Source organism: Carcharhinus amblyrhynchos, chromosome 30 (assembly GCF_965287045.1).
Source record: "Carcharhinus amblyrhynchos chromosome 30, sCarAmb.v2.hapA, whole genome shotgun sequence".
NCBI classification, from domain to species: Eukaryota; Metazoa; Chordata; class Chondrichthyes; order Carcharhiniformes; family Carcharhinidae; genus Carcharhinus; species Carcharhinus amblyrhynchos.
Genome location: NC_137353.1, coordinates 21,053,228 through 21,065,306, shown reverse-complemented (window position 1 = coordinate 21,065,306; position 12,079 = coordinate 21,053,228). Strand labels below are relative to the sequence as shown.

Below are 12,079 nucleotides of genomic sequence, written 5' to 3'. Positions count from 1 at the left end.
AGACATGGGGGAGAATGTGCAGAGTTCGCACAGTGACCCAAGCTGGGAATCGAACCCAGGTCCCAGGTGCTGTGAGGCAGCAGTGCTAACAACTGTGCCACCCAATGAAGATATGAAGCCTAGCTAAGTAAATAAGAGTTCAGATACAAATCAACTGAAATCTGCTTGAATAGTGGAGCAGGCTCGAAGGGCTAAGAACTTAGGAAATAGGGCAGGAGACTATTTGGCCCCTCAAGTCTGCTCTGCCATCTTTCACTTCAATGCCATTTTCCTGCAGTATTCCCATATCCCCTGATATGTTTAGTATGTAAAAATCTAATGATCTCTGTCTTGTACACAGTCAATGACTTGAGGCATCACAGCCCTCTGAGGTACAGAATTCCAAAGGATCCTTGAGTGAAGAAATTGCTCCTCCTCTGGGTCTCCCCCACCCCTCCCGGTTCATACGTTTCATTTTTAAAAATTAGTGAAATGTATTTCTGAAAAGAAACAGAATTCATACACAACTGCTGCTCGTTATGAGTTACTAGTTCTATTTATTTTTTTTAGCTGGGAGGCTCAAGTACAAGATGTACATTTCAATTTTAAGCTTTACAAAAAAACCCTTGCATTCCTCAAAATATTGACACGGGAGAACCTTAAAGGCAAATATGTTAGAACTTGTAGAATTTCAGGACAGTTTATATCACATCTTTTCTATAGTACAATACTGAACATACAACCCTTGTTCCTTGGAAAGTTATCAACTGGTATAACTTTTTACTCTAGTGAATCGTTTGCCATAGTTGTCTGCAGGTCAATTTCAGGTCCTTGCTTTACAGAAATTGTAACCAGTGTCTGAACAAAGAAATTGCCAGGTTGGGGTTGTGTTTAACCATTGTGACCAATAAAAATGAAAGTATAAAGATGCCTTTTTGTAAATGTTCCTCGTGTTTGATTGTGAAATAAGCCTTTGTGTAGAAGGAGCTAGGTTTACAAGCTAAAACAGCATTTTATACAATTTTGACAGGGTTAGAATGGCTTTTAAACGTGTAGAATAGTTTAGGCAAATTTTAATGGGACAAATTAAACTGAACCAAAGAAATATAAGAAAATAATGTAACCAAAACTGACAGTGCTTTGCTTTTGTCAGTTAGCTTGAAGAATCAATGAGGTTGCTGTCTTTTCTTCAAAGCTTCAGCCAGATTAGTTAGCAGAGCTTCCTGGCTTGATCTGTCTGCAAGTGACGCCACAGACCTGTGAAACAAAGGAACAGTTAGCTTGGCAAAGGACTGCACAATAGCCTGCTGTGAAAATCAGATCTGCAGCATAACTCAGTCATTTTAAACATAAAGCAATATGAACGGTTAAAGGTGGTGTCATTCGAGATGCATGGTGTGATTACAGATGGATTGTAGCCACCAGCTTAGCTTCTTCTGTCCTCCTGAATTCCAACCTTATTTTAATGTCATTGCTGCAAGTTGAAGATTCCTAAGACGTGCATTCCCTCCACTTTCGGAAAAAAATCCCATCTTTACATTGGAGGATGGGCCCATTGTACGGTGTCCATTATCGCAGAATACAGTAAAGTATCACATGAAACTGAGCTAGTTTTTGTTTTGAAAAGGTTACTTTAGAAGATGCAAATCAATCACGTCCACTTAAGGCCCTTTGTTAAGTTAAAGCTGTAAGTTTAGTGAAAACATTTAGATCTTGGGAACTGCCAGCATGTCTACTGAAGGAGGAACCGGAAAGCAGAGTGCATGATTACTGTCTAGTTTCAGATCAGCAAATCCAACTGTTTAGACTGATTCTGCAAAAACTGGGCAAATAGCCTGAATAAGAGATTTAACTGAAGTCTCTGTAAAGGAAAGGTTAAGATGGATGAAAATTGATTAATTAGAATTATTAGGCCTGGTGTAGAAATTAGATTCTATTGATCATCTGTCAGCTCACACAACATGCAAAACAATGCTACCTTTAGATGTCATGTCCACTACATCTAGAGGAAGTTGTAGATATCATTAATGAGCAACATGAAGCTTTACAGAAATTTGATAAGAACATTAATTGATTTCATCATGATGTAAGAATGTTATCTTGCTCTCTTTACAGTGAGTTTGGTCAAATTTCTTATTCCAGCTATTTGCCCAGTAGAATCAGGGAACCTCAAAATCCCTACAGTGCAGGAGGCCGCCGTCTGGTCCATCCAGTGTGCATCAACTCTCTGAAAGAGCATCTTACTCAGGCCCATCCTCCTCCCACAACCCCGCACATTCACCAATACTAATCTACCTAACCTACACATCTTTGGACTGTTGGAAGAAACTATAGCACCCGGAGGAAACCCACGCAGACAAGGGGAGAACATGCAGAATCTGCACACACAGTGGCCCAAGGATAGAATTGAACCTGGGTCCCTGACGCTGTGGGGCCACTGTGCTGCCCATGTTGGAATTTAACAGATTTGAACTTTTTCACTAAACACAGCTTTAATTTTAAAAATGGGCCTTACATGGACAAATGAATTATTTGCACCTTCTGAAGTTTGTTTTAAGTTGAGATATTTATTCCACCAAATTCCAGCTACTAAAAGATTCCAGAATAAATTTAATTCGCACCACTGACCTTAAATAAATTAAATGGAATTGCTTGAAGAAGCTCAAATTTAATAGGCAGTAAATTCAGGATGACATTTCAAATGGAGATACCAACAGTCTGGCCTTGTGTGACTTGTCTCCCAGTAACCCACAGCTAGGTCCTTTTATCATTGAAGAGGAGGCGTTGATAGTGATCAACTTTCATGTCTGTTACCTCCTGAATACTTGCTACTCAAATACTAAGCATCATCATACTGGCAATTTTAACGCGATGTGAATGTTGTCGAGAAATTGTAGCAGGCAATTTAAAGGAACTGTTCCAAACTAATATCAGTGATCTTACATATTCACTGGGTGTTCCTGGTAAACACAGGATCTTTGGCAAAACATAGTATAGGAACGCAGATTGGAACTCTCATTGGCTTTGGTCACGTAGTACAGTTTTAACAGTTTGAAGAACAATACTTCTTTCAAAAAGAGGGGAAGGATTCCCCTTGTACTTTTTCAACTACCATCCCTTTAAAACGTCTGATCGAACAGCAGCTCGACTCACACTAGAGAATTTCCTTTGGCATTCAAAGATTGAGACTGAGCAAACACGGTGGCTGGAATTCCTCTTTTCAGAAGAGACACAAGCAAAGCAATTGAAAAAAAACTTTGTATCCTGAGAACTAAACACACCAGCCTTCAACATCGGCAGCTGACAAGAATGGCCTGATATTAACTTTGACAATTCTTGAACATTTTAGTGACACATTTAGACCAAATATTACACCAACTTAAGACAAGGAAACCAAGACAATGGAAGGCTGGTGTAAAAGTTGTCACAAGGCCTATAAACAGAATGGGAGTTTAGAGATTATGATGTATATTAATCAAATATATGAATTCCAACATGAGTAACTGAAACAAATTGGTATATATACAGCAATAACATATACTGGTATAGGAGCTTGTGCTGCATGTGTCTGTAGCAGTAACATGGATCAATATAACTGTTTCAGCGGTATGGGGTTTGTGTGCACAAGCATTCAAAAGTCGAATGCCAATGGCAAATATTTTTATTGATGTGGTGGCCATTGGAATACGATTAGTGTAGGAAAAGACTCAGCTACACAAATATCATTTGCTTTGGGTTACAAAGAAAATGTGTTTCAAAAGTTGTCAATCATGAAAAATAATGAAATAAAGATTGTGCTGCATTTTTCAAATCCAAACATTGTGTGCACAAATTAGTCTTCGCTACATGCAGAACAAACCATGCTTGGAACACCCAAACTGACAAGCTCCTGTGTGAAGATTTTCTCTCTCTCAATCAGACTCATCTAGTTGGTAACATTGAGTCCACCAGTCTTTTGAATTTTGCCATGCAACAGCAAGCAGCTATTCAAGGTCATTTTTCTGTTAAAGACAGAAAGGACTTCCACCTTGCATTGGAACCTTGATTTTGTTTTTGCCTTTTCAGAACATTTCCTACATTCCCTCAGGGATTCATTCAGTAGTGTCCGAATGATGCAATGTGTCAGAGACTCGACAATTCAACCATTTCATTTAATACCCCTAACAACCATATATAACAACCATTAATGTCACTTCTCTGCACCAAATACAAATCAATGATACAAAGTTGGACACCCATGCTCAGCCATCCTGCTAGAATACATGCTACCTGCTGCCTCAAATGACAATGATGTGGATGGAGATGCCAGCGTTGGACTGGGGTAAACACAGTAAGAAGTCTGACAACACCAGGTTTAAGTCCAGCCGATTTATTTGATAGTAAACTCGCAAGCTTTCGGGGTTTGCCCCTTTGTCAGGTGAATGGAGAGTTCTGGCCTCAGACAGAGCATATAACAGCAACAGTACTCAAATTACAATGCCAGTTCTAATGCAACTTGTACACAGAACTGCACAAACAGGGAGGGGTTTTGCCACAAAGAATGAATAGCAATGAGGGGCATGACACTGAAAACCTTTTACTCACAAGGAGCAGCACTCAATTAAAACATCTTAAAACATATAAGATGCACCCTTTTAAAAGGGCAGACACAGCTGGGGGAAGTAAATTATTTTTTCATAAGAACATAAGAACATAAGAAATAGGAGCAGGAGTAGGCCATCTGGCCCTTCGAGCCTGCCCCGCCATTCAATAAGATCATGGCTGATCTGTCGTGGCTCAGTTCCACTTTCCCGCCCTCTCCCCATAACCCTTAATCACCCTAGCCAGCCTCTTCCTTTTTATATATTTATAAAAACTCTTGCTATCCTTTTTTATATTAAGCGCTAGCCCAGCTTCATAGCTTCTTCTACCCTCCTTTATCAACTTTTTTGTCAATCTTTGTTGACATTTAAACCTTTCCCAATCCTCTTCTCGCCCACTGCTCTTAGCTACTCTAAATTCCTCCGCTTTTAATTTAACACTTTCCTTCACCTCCTTCGTTATCCACGGCTTATTACCTCTCTTCCTACTGTCTTTTTTAACCATCGGAATAAATTTCTGCTGAGCACCAAGAAAGATCTCCTTAAAGATCCTCCACTGCTCCTCAGCAGACCTACCTTCCAACGCGCTCCCCCAGTCCACATTCGCCAATTCTTCTCTCATCCTACCATACTCCCCTCTATTCAAACAAAGGACACGTGTCCGGGAACCCACTTTCTCCTCCTCCATCTGCACCAGAAACTCCACCATACAATGATCACTCTCTCCAAGAGGATCCTTCACCTCAAGGTCCCTAATTCTACCCGCCTCATTACATAGCACCAGATCCAAGATAGCTCGCTCCCTCGTCGGCTCCAACACACACTGTTCCAGGAAACTATCCCGGCAGCATTCCAAGAACTCCTCCTCGAGCCCACCTCGTCCAACATGGGTCGACCAATCAATATGCAGATTGAAATCCCCCATAACTACTGCCGTCCCATTCCTGCACGCCGCACTTATTTGCGCGTTAACAGCCCGCCCCACCTCCAGATCATTATTCGGGGGCCTATAGACGACACCCACCAGCGTCTTCCCCTCCATTCTTCTCTTAAAAGCATTGCTAAGGGCACCTATCAAATGATTTGTTTTGCCCTGAATGGTGTTGAACTCGAGTATTGTTGGGAGCCGCACTCGTTCAGGCAAGTGGAGAGTATTTTAATCACACTCCTGACTTGTGTCCTGTAAATGGTGGATAGCTCTGGGGAGTTCGGAGGTGAATTACTTGCCTCAGAATTAGCAGTTTCTGACCTGCCCTAATAGCCACAGTATTTATATGGCTGGTCCAGTTCAACTTCTGGTTGATGAAAACACCCAGTGCGTTAATAGCGGGGGATTCAGCAATAGTAATAATTCTACTGAAAGTCAACAGAAAATGGCTATATGCTCTCTTGTTGGAGATGGTCATTGCCCGACACGAATGGTAGGAATGTAACTTTCCACTTATCAGCCCATGTCTGAATGTTGTCCAAGTCTTGCTGAATATGGACACAGAGCTTCAGTATCTGAGAAGTCACAATACCGTACAATCAACAGAGAACATCCCCACTTCTGACCTTATGATGGAGGGATGGCTGTGTTTGAAGACGCTGAAGATAGGATACTACTGAGAAACTCCTGCAATGTTGCCCTGGGGTTCAGCTTCTGAACTCTAATAACCACTTCTTCCTTTATGGATGACTCCACCGATTTTCACTGACTTCAATTTACCAAGGCTCTTTGATGTCAGTCAACTACTTCCTTGACATAAAGAACAGTCCCCTTGACTTCAGCTCTTTTATTCATTTTTGGACAAATGCTGCAAGGAGCCAAGTGGCCTGGGGGAACCCAACTGAGCATCTCTGAATCTCTTGATAACATTGTCAACAACACCTTCCATCACTTTGCTAATGTTCAAGAGGAGGCTGATAGGGTAACTGGCCAGATTGGATTTGCCTTGGCTTTTTGTAGACACAACACACCTGGGCAACTTTTCACAATGCTGGGAAGATGCTGGTATCTAAAAGGGCACAGTTAGTTCTGGAGCCCCGTCTACAGTACCATTGTCAGGATGTTGTCAGGGCTCATAGTCTTTGCAGTATCCAGTGCCTTCAAGAGGTGGTGATGATGATCATCACTTTTCTGAAGATGGTTGCAAATGCTTCAGCCATGTCTTTCACATTAACATGCCGGCCTCCCCCATCCTTGACGTTGGGGATATTTGTGAAAACAACAACAATTCCTGTGAGATGTTTAATTTGGCAGAACTACAGTATTTTGATCTAATCTATTGAATATGGAATCACTAGGCTTTGTCTATCGTTTACTGCTTCCACTGTTTGGCATGCAAGTAGTCCTGTGTTCCATATGATTGAGTAATAGTATTCTCTTCTAGCTCCGCTTGCATTTGACTTTGAGCTACAAAAGATAGTGAGACACTTTCCTATATAAACACAAATTTCTAATGAAACCAGGACAATGGATTTATCACTCGGGGTGATAGAGGAAACGCAATTCTGTTGGGAATGTCAGATGGAGAATATTCACATTTCAAAAAGTCCAAATAAAAAAAGTTACACAGATTAGTAAAACAGTCCATTAATGTTCCCTTACACAATTCATTAGTTTAAGAATCCAAACACATTTCAAGTAAAGGTCCTTCAGAACTTGGAACTCACTCATCTACATGTTCTTAAAAGTACTGTAAAATATCACGTAAAATCATTCAACACAACTAATGCACATCAAGATCTAAAGCCTTTGAAGCATTTTCACAGACCATATCTTGCAAGTGTTGTGTTCAATTTGCAGTAGAAAGCAGATGCTTTGTGTGAGGTGGGTTAAAGGTTAGATTTACCAGTAAAAATTCATGCAAGGAGAAAGGCTGATCGTGTCGGCCTAGTTAAGTTGTGGTTAATCACATCGTAAGCCTCACAGGCAGATACCTGGGCATTTAATTATCAGGCTGGATGAAGATCTGGCGTTGGGTCAGTACTTGAGACAGTTCCCTCTGTAACTGCTTAAGCTTTTGGGTGTCTGGTAAATCATCAACTGATCTATAAAAAGTGTTTAGTTTTACGTGAACAACAAGGAGAAAAGGAGAGATGAAATCCAGAAATTAAACAACAAAATTAAGACCAAGAAGTGGAGACAGCTACATACAAACCTCCAGAATGCTGTCAATATACCAAATCCATTTAAACAAAATAATATTTTACTTTTGAATAACTCATTCTCAAAAATGAGAAGCTAAAACTCAGGAACTAAATTTTGTCTACATTTGTCTGATTATTTTGAAAAGCACTTTTCAAGGACTGATTTGTTTTCAGAGGACTGTTTCCGCATATGCCGGAATCACAGGGTTGCCACCATGACATAGAGAGGAGTTCCAAAAATATATATTCACAATAGGTGTCTTCCTCATCACCCCCTAAATAAATTTCATAAACAAGTCTCACACAGATAGGAACCTCAGAACTATAGAGGATGACTCAGGACACTGCAACTTTAAGAACCTCTCATGCCATGGATAGAATCGTAAACAGGGGAATGTTCCACAAGGCCACAGCCGTAAGGGCCTTGATCTAGGCTACAAATTCAGCTTTTTCTGCTGACAAAATACAGTAAATAAATCAAGTGGTCCAAACAGCATCTGGTCTGGAATTGAAAGAAGGGGTTGGATAGTGGGCCCAAGAAAGGGGAGGGCAAGAGAAGCTTTTTTTTTAAACATGCACAAGAAATTACTGAACACAATGAATTACATTTGTTGAAACATGACCTCCCATTTCCAGCCACATGTCTTTGCATGTATAACAACAGCAGCTGACATCTAAACACTGGGGTTCATTTGGAAAAGTGGCAATCACATTTGGTAATAGATTTTTCCCTCTATTCCCCTCACTCCACCAAATATAAAACACAATAACTCCCTCCTAACTTTCTCTGCACTCAAACTGGTCCCGTGCTTACACCCCCATAGTGCTTCCCCAAATAACTCATGAAGGAGACAATCATGAGTGAAGTGCCCTTTGCATGAAACCTGCATCGTATCAAACATGCAGATGTGTGTTTTAACCACATATTATGTGTAATCCCAAAGTAAATCAGTTCATTAAACCTGAAGTTTCTAAACTGAAATGAGAGTGTACACTACAAGCACTTTTAAAGATTTATGGAGATGCAAACTAAGCAATATTGACATTAAAGGTTTGTCATAATTAAAGCCACATACAGATGAGCCTGGGATTTTTTTTCTGCCTTGTTGGTTGAAATCACGGAATTGAATTGGCCAAAGAATTGTTGATTCTTTTAAATGCTTGAAAAATGGTGGCACTGTTTGCTTAAGTTCCTAACTAGTGTGCTTGGTGGGCAAGGTTCCACTCTGGCAGTAGCAGAAAGCTAGCTTTTATGTTTCGAAGTTGGAATGTACATGATGGGGTCTGTGGTTTATTACTCCTTGGCACCTCTGTAACCTTTGGCTTCCTCCAATACCACTTCTTCATTGTCCAGCCCTGTGGGACTCACCCAGTTCCATTTGCCCCTACATTGTCATGCAAGGCTAGTCTTTCTGCTCGACATTCCTCAACTCTCCATTCTTGTGTAACCAGACTGTTTGTCCAACAGCCGTCTCAGATTAACCACAATTTCTTCCACTTTGGGAAAGTAAAAGCCATTGTCTTTGGGCCCAACCACATTACTTTGTACATTTGACAATGATTCTGTTTCACGTCACATACCAGTCGTTGGTCACCCAGTCCTCATTGATCTACATTGTGTCCTGGTCTCCCAGTGTTTCAAATGTATTTTGCATGTTGAAATCCAATGATGGCTTTCCCCTGTTCTAACACTAATTTCCTCAAACCCCTTTATAACCCACATATGCAAACTCTGTGCTTGTGAACCCTCCCTTTGCTCCATCGTTGCTGTCTGTTCTTTGAGCCATCTCAGTCTATGTTCTTAAGTTTCCTCCTTAAACCCTCATTCTTCCTTTAAGACCCTCCTTAAAATCTACCTCTTGGCCAACTCTTCTGATATCTCCTTGGGCTTAACATCCATTTTATGTTTACACCTCTGAAGCATATAGGGATGTATTAAAACTGCTATATAACGTCACTGTTTATAAAACTGTTCTTGCTTCTACATGGTTAAAACACAAATAGAATTCCATGCATTACCTTAGTCCGTTCACAATATCCTTTGTTTTACCAAAGTAGATATCATTCAATGTACTTCTGATCTTGTTTTCCATATCCTATGAAAGAGAAATGTTAAAATACATCAATCCAAATCAAAAGGAGCAAAATCTTCATTAGATTTTTAGCACAACTGGAGTCAGGCAAACACCATGTCTGGAATCATCATCCTAGCATTTTCTGTATGTCGGGGGTCTGGCTGATATTCAGTGAATGGCCTTCAGCAGTACATACCAGTCGACCTGCAGTGATTAGGGATCCATCGCTTTGGCTCTGCTACTTGGGCTATCCTTCCTTATCCTGTCCTCAGTCTTTAATATTGTTGACCGCACCATCCTCCACCAACGCCTCTCTACCATCTTCATCATGGATGGGACTTTACACAACTGCATCTATTCTTATCTAACTAAAGCCATAAAATCATTTGCAATGGCTTCTCTTCCCACTCCCACACTGTTATTACTCTGTTCCTGCAAGGATCTAAGGCCCGGCTCCGTCCTATTTCTCATCTACACGCTGCCTCTCGGTGGCAATAACTGAAAACAAAGCATATGCTGATGACACCTAGCTCTACCTCACCACCCTCGACCACTCCACCGTCTCTATATTATCACTGCTTATTTAATGAATAGAAATTAGCTCTAAACAAACACCAGGATGACTAAAGCCAGTTTTCAGTCCCTGCTACAAACTTTGCTTCCTAGCTGATTCCATCCTTCCTGCCAGCAATTTTCTGAGGCTGAACCATACTCTCTGCAACCTCGGTGTCACACGTAACCTTAAAATGAGCTTCTGACCAAACCTATGCCACCACTAAAACTGCCTATTCCCATCCAATTCCACCCCTGCCTCAGCTCACTTGCTTATCACTTAGGCAGCATGGCGGAACAGTGGTTAGCACTGCTGCTTCACAGTGTCAGGGATCTGGGTTCGATTCCTGACTTGGCTCGCTGTGTTTGGAGTTTGCACATTCTTCCTGTGTCTGTGTGGGTTTCACAGAACATAGAAAAACTACAGCACAAACAGGCCCCTGGGCCCACAAGTTGCGCCGAACATATCCCTACCTTCTAGGCTTACCTATAACCCTCTATCTTACCAAGTCCCATGTACTCATCCAAAAGTCTCTTAAAAGACCTTTTCAAATCTGATTCCACACACCCACCACCCTCTGAGTAAAAAACTTACCCCTCATCTCCTTTGTACCTACTCCCCAGTACCCTAAACCTGTGTCCTCTTGTGGCAGCCATTTCAGCCCTGGGAAAAAGCCTCTGAGAATCCACTCGATCAATACCTCTCATCATCTTATACACCTCAATCAGGTCACCTCTCATCCTTTGTCTCTCTAAGGAGAAAAGACCAAGCTCTCTCAACCTATCCTCATAAGGCATGCCACCTAATCCAGGCAACATTCTTGTAAACCTCCTCTGCACCCTTTCAATGGCTTTCACATCCTTCCTGTGATGAGGCAACCAGAACTGAGCACAGTACTTCAAGTGGGGTCTGACCAGGGTCTTACACAGCTGCAGCATTATCTCCTGACTCCTAAACTCAATTCCTCGATTGAAGGCCAGAATACCATACACCTTCTTAACCACATCCTATATCTGCGAAACTGATTTGAGCATCCTATGAAGCCAGATCCCAAGATCCTTCTGGTCTTCCACACTGCTAAGAGTCTTATCCTTAATATTATATTCCATCATCCCATTTGCCCTGCCAAAATGAACCACCATTCCTCCCACATTCCGAAAGATGTGCTGATTAGGTGCATTGACCCAAACAGGCATCGGACTGTGGCGACCAGAGGAATTTCACAGTAACTTCATTGCAGTGTTAATACAAGCTTTATTTGTGACTAATAAATAAAGCTTTAACTTTTATCCATCCCTTAGTTCTATTTTTAAACAATGTAATCCATGTTCTAAGTATTATTCCCTTGGATTTTAGTTTTATTATACTTCATGCGAGGCTTTATTGATGGCTTCCTGAAACTGCAAAGCCTACACATTACCAAGAGTTCCATAAGCTACTTTTATTTTGAACCTTCTCAATGGAATCACGATAATGGAACAGCTTTCCACTCGACGTGTACCAATTTTTTCAGGCATGTTGTGACTTCCTTTTACCACCAGGAGCCACAGTTGGTCCTCTTTATATGCAATGCATACTTGTTGGGTCAATTTAATTGTAGGCAGCTTGCCTCCTTTGCTATTGAACTTTCCAAAGAATTTTGGCTCTTAAAATAATAAATATCTGTTTTGTACATGAGCCAGAATTCTGTGGAAAATTTTATAGTACAGCTACAGAACACAGGCAAGCCACAGTGACGTCTTCCAATCCAGACTGCACTC

The 12,079-nt window shown here is 41.1% G+C and overlaps 1 protein-coding gene across 2 annotated transcripts in view; it reads right to left on the bottom strand.

Moving 5' to 3' along the window:
* Positions 1–510: 510 nt before the first annotated feature.
* capzb (capping actin protein of muscle Z-line subunit beta) overlaps positions 511–12,079 on the bottom strand; it is a 107,950-nt gene continuing 96,381 nt past the window's right edge. The window contains exons 8-10 of one of the 2 annotated variants that reach the window (XM_080214897.1): positions 9,711–9,787; positions 7,482–7,592; positions 511–1,236 (exon numbers count right to left, since the gene is read on the bottom strand). In XM_080214897.1, coding sequence (XP_080071023.1) covers positions 7,490–7,592; positions 9,711–9,787 — 180 coding nt within the window. In that variant the 3' untranslated portion in view covers positions 511–1,236; positions 7,482–7,489. The remainder of the gene's footprint in view (positions 1,237–7,481; positions 7,593–9,710; positions 9,788–12,079) is intronic. The other variant, XM_080214898.1, reaches the window with a different exon arrangement.